At 50.1% G+C, this 15,655-nt stretch overlaps 3 protein-coding genes across 3 annotated transcripts; 1 reads left to right on the top strand and 2 right to left on the bottom strand.

Annotated features, from left to right (window-relative positions):
* Positions 1–5,541: 5,541 nt before the first annotated feature.
* On the bottom strand, positions 5,542–7,312 carry LOC128273854 (DNA polymerase epsilon subunit 2). The gene is made up of 3 exons (XM_053011910.1): positions 7,242–7,312; positions 5,950–7,180; positions 5,542–5,808 (listed from the first exon to the last, which is right to left on the bottom strand). The coding sequence occupies exons 1-3, from the start codon at positions 7,310–7,312 to the stop codon at positions 5,542–5,544; spliced, it is 1,569 nt and encodes a 522-aa protein (XP_052867870.1).
* Positions 7,313–7,541: 229 nt separating this feature from the next.
* Positions 7,542–14,367, top strand: LOC128271834 (DNA polymerase epsilon catalytic subunit 1). Its single transcript, XM_053009489.1, has 3 exons — positions 7,542–7,588; positions 7,648–7,771; positions 7,832–14,367. Exons 1-3 carry the CDS (start codon positions 7,542–7,544, stop codon positions 14,294–14,296), a joined length of 6,636 nt encoding a protein of 2,211 aa, XP_052865449.1. The 3' UTR covers positions 14,297–14,367.
* A 7-nt stretch (positions 14,368–14,374) lies between these two features.
* On the bottom strand, positions 14,375–14,906 carry LOC128271835 (ATP synthase-coupling factor 6, mitochondrial). The gene is made up of 2 exons (XM_053009490.1): positions 14,745–14,906; positions 14,375–14,654 (listed from the first exon to the last, which is right to left on the bottom strand). Exons 1-2 carry the CDS (start codon positions 14,894–14,896, stop codon positions 14,489–14,491), a joined length of 318 nt encoding a protein of 105 aa, XP_052865450.1. The 5' UTR covers positions 14,897–14,906; the 3' UTR covers positions 14,375–14,488.
* Positions 14,907–15,655: the final 749 nt, after the last annotated feature.

Raw genomic sequence — 15,655 nt, 5'->3', positions numbered from 1 at the left:
CGGGCACGGGTTAAGTAAGTGTTTCTGTGTACTCAAGAATTAATGTCTTAATGGCTAGAGGTAAACTCCTGCTCCTTCTCCAACAAAACGTACGAATCTAATAAAAAGAGTTCAGTTCACAGTGTTTTTGGGAAGCTGGTCGAAAAAATAAACAAAAATTCTCTTATGCTCTGGCCGAAAGTTCAAATGATTTAGTTAACCTTCAAATCGTTCCACCTCGGAAGCGATACGGATGTTTGATGTAGTAACTACGAGTGCGAATGCGATTAAACAAAACGGTTGTTTGCACTCCTTCGCCACATCGCTCCCCAAACGGCGTTCTTATGCTGACCCACTTCATATATTCGCATGCATCCTTAGCATCTTTCGGCGGCTTCGGAACCTTTCAACCACTCAATTTATCTCCATTTGTTTCTACCAACCGCAAACTGATTCGACGCACGTTCAACAACCTAACCGCGTACCGGCGTACGGGGCTGATACGAAAAGCAATATGCTCGAGAGATAAGTAAACTCTTTTCCCGTCCCGTCCCCCCTTCCGCAAACCGGCGCGTTGCCCCCGCCGGCATCAATCTTCGGATATTTGGGGCCGAGCGTCGCGGAACGCACGAACGAAACCCCCCCGGTGGCGAAAACCCTTTTCCCCACACCACACGGGAGGGCGGGAAATGCCATCGGAAGCAGTAATAACTTAGCGAGAAACGCGCCACCACTTCGGATAAGGGTTGGAAAAATCTTCCATCGGCTGTTATGTTATCTGTCGAAATTTTTAACGCCTTCCGTCACGAAAACTGTCGGAAGACTTGCCCTAGACTTGCTTCATCCACCCGCGGTTCCCGCGTTTCCCGCGTTTCCTTATCTTTCGCTTTCCTCGAAAACCCATTTCTTTCCTATCGAGTGGTTCTGCCCCATGTTTCTTTTTTTTCGTTTTCCGTGCAGATTTTCTGGTGGGCGCGAAACGCGACCGGCCGTGAGTTAGGTTAAAGTTTACCGAACGGATCTCTCCGGTGAAGGGAACGAATGGGGTGAAAATCGAAAATCTTATCAAATCGTCAAATCAGATTCGTTCAACCATCCGCATCCACCCAGACCCAGAGCAACCGCGCGAAGAGAGCAATAAAATCCGGCCCACGGCGCTAGGAAGTAACGGAGTCGGGAAAAGATATGATTCAAGCATGATTTGTTTACTGTGCACGCGAAGAAACATTTACAAGTGTTTGCAACAAAAGAGATAAAAAAAAACGGAAGAAAGAGCGACAATGCTTGGTGTTGGGGAAGAATTTTCGCCCGGAAACACTAACAAAACATTCACCAACCACAAACACCCAAGGCCCCGGCAGAGTAGCTGGATGATGAACCGGGTTTCGCCGAGGAAATCTTGAGCACTTTCAAGCGAATCTCTCGAAGCGAACTCCAGCGAAGCTATGAAAGCCTCGTTCCGGGTTCAGGGCTTCTATTTTAGCTGGCAAGTATATTCAATTTCTCAGTTCATTACGTGCATAAACCCGATTTTGCTGCCGCGCTCTCGAGCATGATACACTTACGCGCGGGTTTACGGCTTGGCGTACCCTGGTTTGTGGCGCAAAATAAATAGGCTCAAATTGAAAAGTTCGGTTTTGCTTTTGCTCTAGGATGCGATAGCGTAACGATTTAAATGTAAACCATTGGATTTAAGTTTTTTAAAAGAGTTGTACCACATGTTAAAACAGTTTCGAACAATGCGATGTATTCTAATCGTAAAGATTTATATATATGGCAAAATACATAAGATAGGTTGTTAAAGTGAATAACATTAATTAAAAAAGCCTGCACAACACGCATTAAGGGAGTGATAAATTACTTAGTCAAATCCGCCGGCTCGTAACATAGCATTGCTCAGTACCCAGAATCGGCACTCGTGCTTTCATAAATTACAAACACACTTGTCGGTATCTGATAGCCACAGGCACTGCTTGGCCACCAGCCGCTTGTCTCCGGTCGGCAAACGTGCAAATGAACTGTGCTTACAATGTGCGTTCAGTCGTCTCAGTCTCTATCCGAGCAACATAAGGGCTTTCTCACATAATAAAACCGAGATGATGCTGGTTGCTTTACATGTGCTAGGACAGCTTTAATTAACTATGCCCTCCGCTGCGTCCGCTGCGTGTATATGCACCGAATGCCGCCGGTGCATCTGTTGCATCCCGGCCCATTGTCATCGGCTGTTGTTCTTCTGAACCTCAACAGCCCCGGAATATGCATATGCGGGGATGTGTCTGCCGTAAGCTTTTATGTCCATTGAGGGGATTACGATGTAGCTCGAGCTCGGGCCACCACCCACCGTTCACACATCGGCCAGCTTTCTTGTTGTTGATCCCAGCGGTTCTGGGTGACGACGAACTGCATCATCCCGCCGAAGCGACCTTCGACACCGACCCCGAATGGTTGTTTTGCTCCCGAGAGCACCAATCTGGTCCGGATCCTAACCTTCGGGCTCGCTCCTCGATCGTTCTTTTTGCCATCGCCCGAACTCTGTTGGTTGCATCAAGCTGGGTAGCCGCCACCCAACCGGACCCAGCAGAAAATGTACACACCACCACGTAAACGGATTTATGCAGTCAATTTTAGACTCGGACTCACTGGCTGGGACCGGTCTGGAGTTGAGATCTGTTTCATTGGTACCGGCACTACACCGTACACAAGTGCGGCGTCTTGTCGTGTGGACAAACACAGCTTTTGGCTGTCCAGATCTCTAGACACAGCTTGTGATAAGGACCCCCTGCCACGTCGAATGTGTAATATGGGTTTGGACAATTTAAAAGACACTCGCTTAATTAACAGCTACTACTCCCGACCGAGATGAGCCATCCACAAGCCGAAAGGGCCGGATCCCGGACGATCCGAATATGCACAATGCTGCAGATGACCCGATAGACCATACCGAAAATAGACCGCTCGAATCGAAGCGCCACAGCGAATTGATAATGAATGCGGCACCGAAATTAGTGACCCCAGCTGTATGGGCATCCGATACGATGCCGGGGGTCCCGTGAGAAGCATGATTTATAGGACAAATTTTGCCATCCAAATAATACCCTCTCCATCATTATTAATTGCATTTCAAGTGCAAGTATAGCCGATACCCCTCCGAAGGCCTGCAGCGAAGGACCGTCACGGGGAAAGTTTGATTTTAATTAAAATCGACGGTCCTTCGGCGGAGCATTTCATTGGGCCCATAACAAAATACCCGCCAAGCGTACTATGACACCTCTGGGTTGCTGGTGCTGCAAACGCCGAGAGTGGTCAAATTAAATTGCTGTGCTTAGAGATTTCCCCGTGGTTCCCGCCGATGGCGATGGTGAAGAGCTAATAGCGTAAAACTTAATAATAGTCCCAATTACGATTGTAATTTACTTCAAGCTAAGCTATTAAAATTTAAGTTTAATATCAACCTCGTCACCGGAAAGTAGACCACCAAGTGGCGCCGTAGTTTTTGGAGACTTTTCACCTCTCTTTAATTGCACTCTGAGCTCTTTTCTTCTATAAAATCTGCTCTTTATTCTTTTAAAAAATAAAACAAGTGACACCGTAATTAGTTCCAAGCGTGCAAGTTTATTACAGATTCACAGAACAGACAGTGCCTTTTCGCGTTTTATTTTCGTGGATGAGTACTACCATTAGTTTATTCTTCCAGCCGCGGGATGCTGCACTGGCATGTCTCACCGACGCATGATCCGACTTCAAAGTGCTTAGCATGGCACCTCATTTCGCAGGCCTTGACAGCCTGCTTGTTTTCCTCATCACACACATCGGCATTGAGTCCACCGATCAACGAGCACAGCGCGATCACAACGAACAGGAAGACGTACGAGAGTTTCATCTTGACAGAGGCACCGTCGCTAGTTGCTACCTTGCAAATAGTACTACCGTTCGGGAAGTTCCTTAATTTATAGCGCAATCCGATGGCGTATGCGTTGGTTTCTCCACGATTCTTGCCAATATTTGTAACATCTCCGTGGCCTCGTTCAGGAACATTCTGTTGATCCAAGTGCAACGAGGTGGTGAGTAAACATTCGACATCGGTCATATTTTGCAGAAACTAAAAAAGACTTCATCAAAATACCCAATGGAAATTCTCAGTCTGCCCGGTGATGATACACCATCAGCATTCCGTCATAGACCGACATGTGGTCAGAGGTTTTAGAAGCCCTTAGATAGATTGGCAGTGGCCCCGATAAATGTAGAAAGCACCTCAGAACAGATAATGAAAGACCAGTAGGGGGAAAATTGAAATAAGAGTCCCTTAAAACATTTCAATTGATCGTCCCGCATTTGTGCCAATGGACAATGGATTTAGGTATAACGGATAAAGAAATATAAATGATGGTCATTTGGGATCGTTAAATGAATTCATTAAATAGGTATATTAAATCTAAAAAAGATTGACAACTTGCTGATTAGAAAAAGAATTACGGAGAGTAATCAAAAATTTTCTAAATCATCATTTGCCACAATTCACCTATAACTTTAATGTGAATACATTAAAAAATGATAAGCTATTTGTTTCACCAACTTTCAATAGCTCTTAGTCGTGTTTATCAAACGATTTTTCTTTCATAATACTATGCATAAAGATGCAGAACAATTCGGTTTTTAAATAACAAATAGATTCAGCTGTATGATATTTGTTGTTGCTGTTTATTGCTGTTTATTGACGTAGCTTAAATTCTTATTCTACGGGGATGTTCCACAAGATGATACTCAAGATTTGCAAGTACATACACCATTTATGCACTGCCCTGTACGAAAATGTTTGTCGGCGCACTTTAGAGGACAGAGTACAGCACTGGCAGATGAAATGATTCCTTCACACATCAGATCGGCACCGGTCTGTCCAACAAACAGAACCGCAGATAGCAGAACCATTGCCACCACGAAAACGAATGTGAACTTCATTTTATGTCGAGTTTGCTTCGAAACCGTGTCTCTTTGAAAATGCAAAGCAACTATCCCCTCAAGACTAGACCGCCTGTCGTAACGAAAGACGGAAAGAACCTTGGTGTGAAAACTTTATATTGACTCGAGTTCCCGGGGCTCGAGAGAAGATGAACATCTGAAATACCAAGATATCGTTCGTGAATTGCACCTTCCATTTTCACGGAAACAAAGCCATTCGGGGCCATCTGTTCAAAGCTCTGCATCACACAACAAATCGAAAACCTTGTTAGAGACTGCGTGCGAAAAACTCGTCACGCTCACACCAAACCGTTTCTATAAATTTCAATGTAACAATGTCTGCAATCAATGTTTGCACAAGTGGAAACAAATAGCAACTCATTCAAGCATGAATCACATGACCTTTGGTTACCTTTCCCTTTACTCGAATTCGTTTTCATGAAAATGATTTTAAAAATATCTGTTATTTTTAACATATCACAAACCCCGACATTTGTTTATTTAACCTGTCTTTAGTCAGATCATACAATGGTTTTATTTTCCTCTTTTCTCGCAAGGTTGACCGGCTACAGCAAGCAAACATGAAACAAAACAACCCATTTACACTCATTCGTCATCCGGTATTTGTGAATCCTCGACGGTTCGATTGGATGGATAGTACACTTTGAAGGTGAACTTCGACTTTGGAAAAGAGCCAACGTTCATCACGGTACATTCCTGTTCGGTGGTTTGAAAACCCTGGCATGGATCACCGATCACGATCAGGTCCGGCACTGGGTACAACGAAAGAGATGCATCGTAACTCCAGTGAGTTGGAAACGCTATCGGATGCAACGGAGCCAGCGTTCCCTGATTGATCAATGTTCGCGCGAACTGAAAGAATAACACGAATGTCAAATTACTCCTTGTACGTACAGGCGTTAGAAACTTAAAATGGTCACGCGGATTGGTGGTCTATTTATCAATAAACAAGTTCAGTTGTTGAAAATGGAAGCGTTATATTTCTCTACTTACATGCTCTTCTAGGTGGCCCTGTTTAGGAAAGTTGATTGTGTTTCGGCACAATTTTGTCACCAGGTCCGCACGGCATACAACGATCTGTTGCGTGCAGTACTGCAGTCGGCAAGGATTGGTGGTCAGAATCGTGCGCGGGTACCTTTTGCTCAATTCACCCGCCAGCGCGTTCGGAATCGGTGGACGTGGCAGAATATTTGCTGCTGCAGGATCATCACACGACGGCACCAGCACTAGATCGGTTTGCGCTTTTAACTTCTCACAACTGGCCAACACTTCACCCAGCGCTTGAAATCGTCCTTTGAGCGCATAAACGTTTTCCTTACACTTGGCAAACGGACCCATCAGTATGATCGCGACGGGCGGAAAATCGTCGTAGCCCTTCAGCAGTTGCTTGAGTTTCTCCAGCACCTCCGCACTGTCCAGCCAGCAGTCGGACACAAACACTAAACTGTGATCGACATTAGCTTTCTCCACTTCGGCCAAGTTGCGCGAATACTTTAGCAGCGCCTTCGACGGACCACCCCAGCTGTTGAGCGAACCAAAAAACGCCCGGCTACTCGAGGCCAGCTCGGGCGGCGGAAATCCCATCTCTTCGATGTTCAGCGTTCCGTCGCGAAACTTGCCGTAGGCCAGCACGAAGCAACCCTCGCAGAACAATCCTGCCGAATAAACGGTAGAGCTGAGATCGATCGGTACCGATCCGGTCGGGTCTTCGAGGTAAAACCGACCCTCGGTAAGCTGTGTCAGTAAACCCAACAGCACGACATCGTTCAGTTTGGACGTCGAAAGGAGATTTTCCACTTTGCGCAGTGTCAGCTTGCCCTTTTTGCCCGCCACATCCGTGGTGCCGGGTGTCGTACGTTGGGAAAACATTTCATGGCGCCAAGTTTTCTGCCACAGCAGCAAATATCGTTCGCGCAGGTAGTTGGACTTTGCAATCGGAGCGGCCAGCATGTGGCGCTTATCCGTGTCTGGCAGAAACTTTTTCTTTTCTTCGCTGTAAACGAACGAAGGCACTTCGAACGCACCGATCACTCTAAACACCGATTCTGCATCGTCCAGTCCGGTATTGTTCGCCTCTTTGATGGCCAGCTCGATGTGCGTCCGTTCGACGATCGGTTGGGCCAAGTTTTGGCTTTGCACGTGATTGGCCACATTAGTAATCCACTGTTTACGTTCCGATTCGGAGAGCGATTGAATTTGCTGCGCCAGATAACTGCTAGCCTCGCTGCAAAAGAGAAGCCGTGTTTGAGTTGAGCCGTACACTTTCGGAACAAAGTAATACTCACCTTCGTATCTGGAAGCCACCAATCGAGAAACGGGACGAAATTTGAGATTTTAATCGCGTTATTTCGTTCATTTCGCACACGGTTTGTTTATTGTTTCAGTGCCGACGACGGACTGTTGAAAAGCGCGCCATATCCGAAATGTCTGCCGTAGGGTTCGACACAACCCTGGCTGTCGGTTTGTTATGGTTTTGAACGTCGAAAGTTGTGTTTTCGCGCGTAAATGTCCCGAATTGTCAACCAGCTGAACAGTTCGTCGTGTGAAAAATCTGTGCTTCGTTTTAAAAAGTGTTTTACTGCAAAATGTATTCAACTAATGCAGGAAAATTTGCTGCCGAAAAGCCCGTCGGGTAAGACAAATTATTCACATGATGAAGGGAATGAGTGTTATCTGAAACGTTCGTTACAGCGACGACACAAACGAGATCGGCTATCGGCAGTCGCGAGAAAATGATCAAATCGATCTCAAGTATGGATTTGAACGCGTTAAGGATACACGAGAACGCACCGGATATCTAATCAATATGCATTCTGTAAGTAAACAATCATTTGGCATCCAGCAAATCACGTTAACCAGTACTTTCGATTTGTAGACGGAAATATTGAACGATGATCGACGGCTTATGGCAGCACTAGATATGTACTTTCTGCAAATGGATGGAACACGCTACAAAATAACCTTGATTTATGCACCGTACCTGCTGCTAATCACTCGCGAAGGCCACTCGTTGGAGTTGGCGAAATTTTTAAGTAAAAAGTACTCCGGCCAGCTGCTCAACGTCGAGCACCTGCAAAAAGAGGATCTCGATCTTCCCAACCATCTGAGCGGGCTGAAACAAAATTTGTTAAAGCTTTCCTTCCCCAACACGACCCAGATGAACCGGGTGAAGCGTGATCTGAACGTTGCGGTCAAGAAAAATCGTGAGCGCGAAAAGGCTAACACTTTTTACATGCAAATGTTAAGTTCGTCGCTCTCGACCGCCATCCGCTGGGAGGAGGATGAGGAGAGCGAGGGAAGGGCACCGAATCAGAATGTGGATTTCTATGATTACATCGTGGACATGCGCGAACACGACGTACCGTACCATGTGCGTGTTTCGATCGATTTGAACATCTTCTGTGGCAGTTGGTACACGGTTCGGTGCCGCGGTGGGATGGGAAGTGACGAGCTGCCAGTCATCACTCCGCGGCCCGATATTCTCGATCGTCCCGAACCGGTTGTTCTGGCGTTCGATATCGAAACGACGAAGCTACCACTCAAGTTCCCCGATGCTCAGTCCGATCAGATCATGATGATCTCGTACATGATCGACGGACAGGGCTACCTGATCACCAACCGGGAGATCATAGGCGGCGATGTGGACGACTTCGAGTACACTCCGAAGCCCGAGTTCGAGGGTAACTTTATCGTGTTTAACGAACCGAACGAGCTGGGTCTCTTGCAAAAGTTTTTCGACCACATCCTCGACGTGAAGCCGCACATCTTTGTCACCTACAACGGAGACTTTTTCGACTGGCCATTCGTGGAGACGAGGGCCGCCGTGTACGAGTTGGATATGCGCCGCGAGATCGGATTCGCGAAGGCAAACGCCCGCGACGGTAACTACCTCTGTCGGCCGGCAATGCACCTCGATTGTTTGTGTTGGGTAAAGCGTGACTCGTACCTGCCGGTCGGGTCGCAGGGATTGAAAGCGGTCGCCAAGAGCAAACTGCGCTACGATCCGGTCGAGCTGGATCCGGAGGAAATGTGTCGGATGGCGGTCGAACAACCACAAGTGCTGGCAAACTATTCCGTGTCGGATGCAGTGGCCACGTACTATCTGTACATGAAGTATGTGCACCCGTTCATCTTTGCCCTGGCCACCATCATTCCGCTGGAGCCAGATGAGATTCTACGCAAGGGTTCGGGCACACTTTGCGAGTGTCTCTTGATGAAAGAGGCGTTCAACGTGAATATCGTGTTCCCGAACAAGCAGATCGGTGAGTTGAACAAGCTCAGCAACGATGGGCACGTACTGGACTCGGAAACCTACGTCGGGGGGCACGTCGAAGCGCTCGAGTCTGGTGTCTTCCGGGCGGACATAAGCACGCGCTTTCGGCTCGATCAGGAGATGATTCGCCAACTGCAGCAGAACATCGATAAGGTATTGGAACACGCAATCGTCACCGAGGAGGGCGTTCCGATGGCCGATGTAATCAATTTCCAGGAGGTGAAGGATGAAATCCAATCGGCGCTGCAGCAACTGCACGATATTCCGACACGCTTGGAGCAGCCCGTCATCTACCATCTGGACGTGGGAGCCATGTACCCGAATATCATCCTCACGAACCGGCTGCAACCGTCGTCGATGGTGAGCGATGTAGATTGTGCCGCGTGTGAATACAACCGACCGGAGGCACGCTGCAAACGCAACATGGAGTGGCTATGGCGAGGAGAGATGTTGCCCGCGAGTCGCAACGAGTTTCAGCGCATCCAGCAGCAGCTCGAGACGGAGAAGTTTCCTCCCCTGTTCCCGGGCGGAGCGCAGCGCGCCTTCCACGAGCTGTCGCGCGAAGATCAAGCCGCATACGAGAAGAAGCGGCTTGCCGACTACTGCCGCAAGGCGTACAAGAAGACCAAGGTGACCCGACTGGAGACGCGCACGTCCACCATCTGCCAGCGGGAGAACAGTTTCTACGTCGATACGGTACGAGCGTTTCGCGATCGACGCTACGAGTACAAGGGAATGACGAAGGTGGCCAAAGCGGCCGTTACAGCCGCGGTCAAGAGTGGCGATGCGGGTGAAATTAAGGCGGCCAAGGGCCGGGAGGTGCTGTACGACTCGCTGCAGCTGGCCCACAAGTGTATCCTGAACTCGTTCTACGGATACGTCATGCGCAAAGGTGCCCGCTGGCATAGCATGCCAATGGCCGGAATCGTCTGCCTGACCGGATCGAACATCATTACGAAGGCACGCGAAATCATCGAGCGTGTTGGACGTCCGCTCGAGCTGGACACCGATGGGATTTGGTGCATCCTGCCGGCGTCGTTCCCGCAGGAGTTCACTATCCGAACGCGGCACGCCAAGAAACAGACGATCAACGTGTCGTACCCGAACGCGGTGCTCAATACGATGGTGAAAGATCACTTCACCAACGATCAGTATCATGAGCTCGAGAGAGAGGCCACCGGAACGGAGGCACAGTACTCGATTCGCAAGGAAAACTCCATCTTTTTCGAGGTGGACGGCCCGTACCTAGCGATGGTTCTGCCGGCGGCGAAAGAGGAAGGTAAACGGTTGAAGAAACGTTATGCCGTGTTCAACTTTGACGGATCACTCGCCGAGTTGAAGGGATTCGAAGTGAAACGCCGCGGTGAGCTGCAGCTGATCAAAATTTTCCAATCGTCCGTGTTCGAAGCGTTCCTGCAGGGTTCGACGCTCGAGCAGTGCTACGCGGCCGTGGCCAAGATTGCCGACTACTGGCTCGACGTGCTGTACAGCAAGGGTCACAACATGCCCGACAGTGAGCTGTTCGAGCTGATCTCCGAGAATCGCTCGATGTCGCGGAAACTGGAAGAGTACGGACAGCAAAAGTCCACCTCCATCTCGACCGCGAAACGGTTGGCCGAGTTTCTCGGTGACCAGATGGTGAAGGATGCTGGGCTAGCGTGTAAATTTGTGATTTCGCGTAAACCCGAGGGTGCCCCCGTCACCGAGCGAGCCATTCCACTAGCCATCTTCCAGTCGGAACCAAGCGTTCGGCGGCACTATTTGCGCCGCTGGCTTAAGGACAGCTCGATGGGCGACGCGGACATTCGCGAGGTGCTCGATTGGGGGTACTATATCGAGCGGCTGGGTGGTACGATCCAAAAGATCATCACCATTCCGGCGGCCCTGCAAGGTCTTAATAATCCGGTGCCACGCGTCCAGCATCCGGATTGGCTGCATCGAAAGATGCTCGAAAAGAACGATACACTCAAGCAGCGACGTATCAACGAGATGTTCACGTTGAGAGTAGAGAAACCTTGCGACTCAGCCCCACTGACCGATGTGGAGGACTTGGTACAGAAACAATCGTCCGGAAACGGCCAAACCCCGTCGGTTTCGAACAAACGTCAGCGGGAACGTTCGGTCGAGCAGCCAGCCGAATCGGAACCAAAGAGTTGGCGCGAAGCACTAGGCGATCCTCCGTCGCCTGGCAACACCAGTGAGCAGCTGATCGAGTGGATACGGTTTCACAAGCGCAAATGGCGCTGGCAGTTGGACCGACGGAATCGACTCTATCGCAGCGACCGTAACAAGCGCATGCGAACGGACCAACCGTCCGATGCGTTAGCTTCCACTTCTGCGCGTGCGACCACGCTCGGTGGCTTCTTGCGCAAAACGCAACAATCGCTGATCGAGCAAACTTGGCAGATCTTGCAGGTACTCCCCGTGGACGATCTGGGCCACTTTATCGTGTGGGCCGTGGTCGGTGAGGAGCTGCACAAAGTTCGGCTTACGGTGCCGCGCATTTTCTACGTAAACCAACGGACGCCTGCCCCACCGGAAGCGGGCGCCGAAGGAGAGAAATCGATGTGGAAAAAGGTACACCGTGTACTGCCCCGTGCTCGGCCGGTTTACCACCTTTACCAGTACGTCGTGCCGGAGCAGGTGTTCCGCGACAATCGCCTGGGACTGCTGGCCGATTTGGCAACGCCCGATATCGAGGGTATCTACGAAACGCAGATGACGCTGGAATTCCGTGCACTGGCCGAGCTCGGGTGCCTCTGTGGAGTGCAGCGCTCGGAGGCACGAAAACTGGCCACACTCGCTACGAAAGATCTTGATTCGTTCACCATCCAGCAGCTCGAGATACGGACGCTTTCCAACATGAGCACCTATCTGAAGGGATCGATAAGTGGTTCCGGTTCGAGCTTGAGCCTGCGCAAGATCTTCCTCTACCAGCACGTGTCCCCGACGGGCAAGCGGGAAATGTGGGGACTTTTTTCACCGGGCAACCGCAAAGCTCTCGTGATTGTGCTGGACACCGTGCGCACGAACCAGCTGCCGACGGTGAAGAATCTGTACGCCTCCGAACGGATCGCCCTTCTGACGGGAGGCACCAGCGAGGATACGCTTCCGCCCGTGGACATGACCTTCGAGGTGTTTATGGAGGTCGACGCAAAGCAAGTTTATCAGCGCATCACGCGTGCGCTGGTTGCGTATCGGGACGAAAAACGGGGACCAACGATACTGTGCCTGCAGACGGCACTCGGACTGCAAAAGCTGAACCAATGGCTGCCGGTGTGTCTCGAGTTCCCCGAAGTGCCCATACACATTGCCGATGATGCGGCCCTGCTTTCCGGGCTCGATTGGCAGCGACACGGAGCCCGGTCGATGATACGCCACTTTCTGAACCTCAATCGCGTGCTCGAGATGATGCTGGACCAGTGTCGCTACTTCCAACTGCCACTCGGTAACATGCCACCGGACACGGTCCTGTTCGGTGCGGATCTGTTCTACGCGCGGTTGCTCTTCCGGCACAACTTTGTGCTCTGGTGTTCGTCGGGTCCCCGGCCCGACCTTGGAGGACGGGAAGCGGACGACGGCCGCCTGCTGGCCGAGTTTGAGGACAGCATTTCGATCGTACAGAATCGGCCCGGTCTCTATCGCACGGTTTGCGTCGAGCTGACGGTGGAAAGTTTGGCCGTTTCGGCATTGCTGCAAGCGGCCAAAGTGCAAGAACTGGAGGGCACGTCTTCCGCGATTACATTCGACACGGTGCCACAAGCGTCCCTGGAGGAGTTGATCTCCACCAACGGGGCACCGTCGCTTTCGAACTACGACGAAACGGCTCTCTGCGGCCAAGCCTTTCGCGTAATGCGGCTACTGGTGAACGCGTGGCTACGCGAGGTGTCCATCAATCATAACGTGTTTGCCGACTTTCAAATCATCCACTTCTACCGCTGGGTACGATCGAGCCGTGCCCTTCTGTACGATCCGGCACTGCGCCGCGCCCTCAACACGCTGATGCGTAAGATGTTCCTGCAGATCGTGGCCGAATTCCGGCGCATGAAAGCGGACATCATCTACGCCGACTTCAATCGCATCGTTATCGACACCGGCAAACGGACCGCGGCCGACGCGATCGGTTACACCGATTATGTGGTGCAGAACATTCGTCACCGTGAACTGTTCCACAGCGTGTCGCTTTCCTTCCAGCAGGCCTGGGAGTTTCTGTTGTGGATCGACCCCACCAATTACGGCGGAGTGCGAGGCAATTTGCCGAAGGACGCGACGGAGCTGTCGGAGCAGCAGAGCGAAGAGGAAGAGGAACTGGCGCTCGAGATGAACTGGAGCCTTTCGGAGCAACTGACCGAGGAGCGAAAGTGCCGCGAGAATTTCGAAAACTTTATCGTAGCCTTCATGCAAGCCATCGCCGAAGGTGTGACCCCCGCTGGCGCTCTCAAGAAGTTGGCGTGCATGGCGTACGGAATGGTACAGAAAATGCACAACGGATATGCCCGCGGAGCCGATGGGCCGGCGCTTGAGTTTGTGAAAGCAGTCACCCGTGCCCTGCACGTCACCAAGGACACCGAGGAAGAGCTGACGGCGATGCGGCGCAACATGCTGCTCCTGATAGGGGTCGGTGAGTTTAGTGACAAAGCGCACTGGAAGGAGGCGGTCAAATCGTACGTCCTGCCGGAGGTCATCTGCCAGGCGTGCAACCACTGTCGCGATCTGGACCTGTGCAAGGACAGCCACCGGGCGCTGAAGGACGGTCAGCAACCGGTGTGGCTCTGCGCGCAGTGTAACGTCGATTACGATAATGTGGAGATCGAAATGCGGCTGCTGGATGTGGTCCAGCGCAAGCTAATGTCCTACACGTTGCAGGACCTGCGCTGTACCAAGTGCAAACAAATTAAGCGCGAAAATTTGGCCACACACTGTCCCTGCACCGGGGCCTTCGAGAACCTCATCTCGGCCGCTGAACTGCGCCGTTTGTTGCAGACATTTCATACGCTTGCCCAAAACTACCGGATGCCGGTGCTGGAGGAAACTGTGCAACATGCACTGCAAAGTGAGAGCTGCTAACAAGCCACAGGGACCCCGCAATCGAACCGGGCCCTATTTTCTTTTCATCTCTAAATAAACACTAAAACATGAGAAAAGTAATTTTTACAAGCGGTGATTTTTCAGTACCATCCGCACGGTTCAGTAATAACTCCTATCGTAAGTGATCGCAGATGTCCGGCGAAAGCGCTTTTACACACGGCTGGGTGCGGTTTATGCGGTCGAATTGATCGGGTCGACCTTCGGTTCCTCGAACTTAAACGTTGGGAAGGCGGTCATGTCCACGCCCGCATCACCGCCGTACTGCTTAGCCAGCTTGTCCATTTCCTGCTTCAGTTCTTTCTCGATTTCAGGAGTAGCATCAACCAGCTTGCCACCACTAAAAGAAGCAACGGAAGGAAAAAAAGCATTAATGCTTCCGATATCGTTCCTTGCCTATGAAGTGTTATGGCTTTCCGGTTCAACTTACGCGCTCTTCTGTCCATACTCGCGCAGTTTGTTCACGAACAGCTGCTGGATAGGATCGCTGGCTTTCGACAGCAGGACGGCCGACACACCGTAATTGCGGCGGGCCTGCAGTCCTACGACACGGGCAGCGGAGAGCAGCTGGTTGGTCAGCATCTGCGGCCGGTTTGGAACGGAAAAATAGATTAACCTCCAATCTCACGTTATGTAACTTGGACTCCCGGTCTGGCCAAAAAGATCGCACACGATGCGACGGCACGACGTCTATTCCAGCCAACCGGAAGAACAAATACATTTGCCACCATCAAGGAATTTAAACTCACCTTCAGTTTAATTCACGGAACGAAACTTCGCGTTTAGTAGAACTGAGACCAATTTTCCAATCGCCAAAATCCTTCCAAAGCAGTCTGTTGATTTTTTGGCCCCAGCGTCTGACAGCCAGCTGTCACGTTTCGAACATGCGCATTTCGAAAACGGTACCGGTGATAGCAGCGCCTCTGTGTGTAAACCTTAGAAACAACAATTGAATCGTTTTGGTTTTCCGTTCGTTACAGCTTGAAAGTTGTGTAGTTAACCTTCTCTTCAGTTGTAGAAAGTAAGTTCATAGGGATATTAATTCCTGGTATAAGTATAAATATTATTTTATTAGTTTAGTACGTTACTGGATTGAATAAAGGGCGATTGCCTCGATCCAGATTGCCCCGTATCGGGAGGAACATTTAAGAAAACAAATAAATAAATAAATAGGTTAATTGTGAGAACATGGAACGCATGGTTAAGAAACTGATATTCTTCGAATTAGGAGAAAACATTTTATTTCGCTTCGAAAAACACATGTTTAAACATATAGTTGTTCAAAATACGTAGGCTGTTGTTTTAATGTAGAACACAATTATGTCCCATCTAACTGTTACG

The sequence above is a fragment of the Anopheles cruzii genome, chromosome 3 (genome assembly GCF_943734635.1).
Source record: "Anopheles cruzii chromosome 3, idAnoCruzAS_RS32_06, whole genome shotgun sequence".
In the NCBI taxonomy this organism is placed as follows: domain Eukaryota; kingdom Metazoa; phylum Arthropoda; class Insecta; order Diptera; family Culicidae; genus Anopheles; species Anopheles cruzii.
The sequence above is the reverse complement of the archived record's forward strand: the minus strand, read 5'-3'. Positions and strand labels throughout refer to the sequence as shown.

Coding starts and splice junctions, on each gene's coding strand:
- LOC128271835 (XM_053009490.1), bottom strand. CDS start 14,896: ATGCTGACCAACCAGCTGCTCTCCGCTGCCCGTGTCGTAGGACTGCAG. Junction 14,655..14,744: donor GAGTATGGACAGAAGAGCGC/GTAAGTTGAACC, acceptor TGCTTCTTTTAG/TGGTGGCAAGCTGGTTGATG.
- LOC128271834 (XM_053009489.1), top strand. CDS start 7,542: ATGTATTCAACTAATGCAGGAAAATTTGCTGCCGAAAAGCCCGTCGG. Junction 7,589..7,647: donor GCTGCCGAAAAGCCCGTCGG/GTAAGACAAATT, acceptor CGTTCGTTACAG/CGACGACACAAACGAGATCG. Junction 7,772..7,831: donor ATCTAATCAATATGCATTCT/GTAAGTAAACAA, acceptor TTCGATTTGTAG/ACGGAAATATTGAACGATGA.
- LOC128273854 (XM_053011910.1), bottom strand. CDS start 7,312: ATGAACGAAATAACGCGATTAAAATCTCAAATTTCGTCCCGTTTCTCG. Junction 7,181..7,241: donor GGTGGCTTCCAGATACGAAG/GTGAGTATTACT, acceptor TCTCTTTTGCAG/CGAGGCTAGCAGTTATCTGG. Junction 5,809..5,949: donor AGGGCCACCTAGAAGAGCAT/GTAAGTAGAGAA, acceptor TTATTCTTTCAG/TTCGCGCGAACATTGATCAA.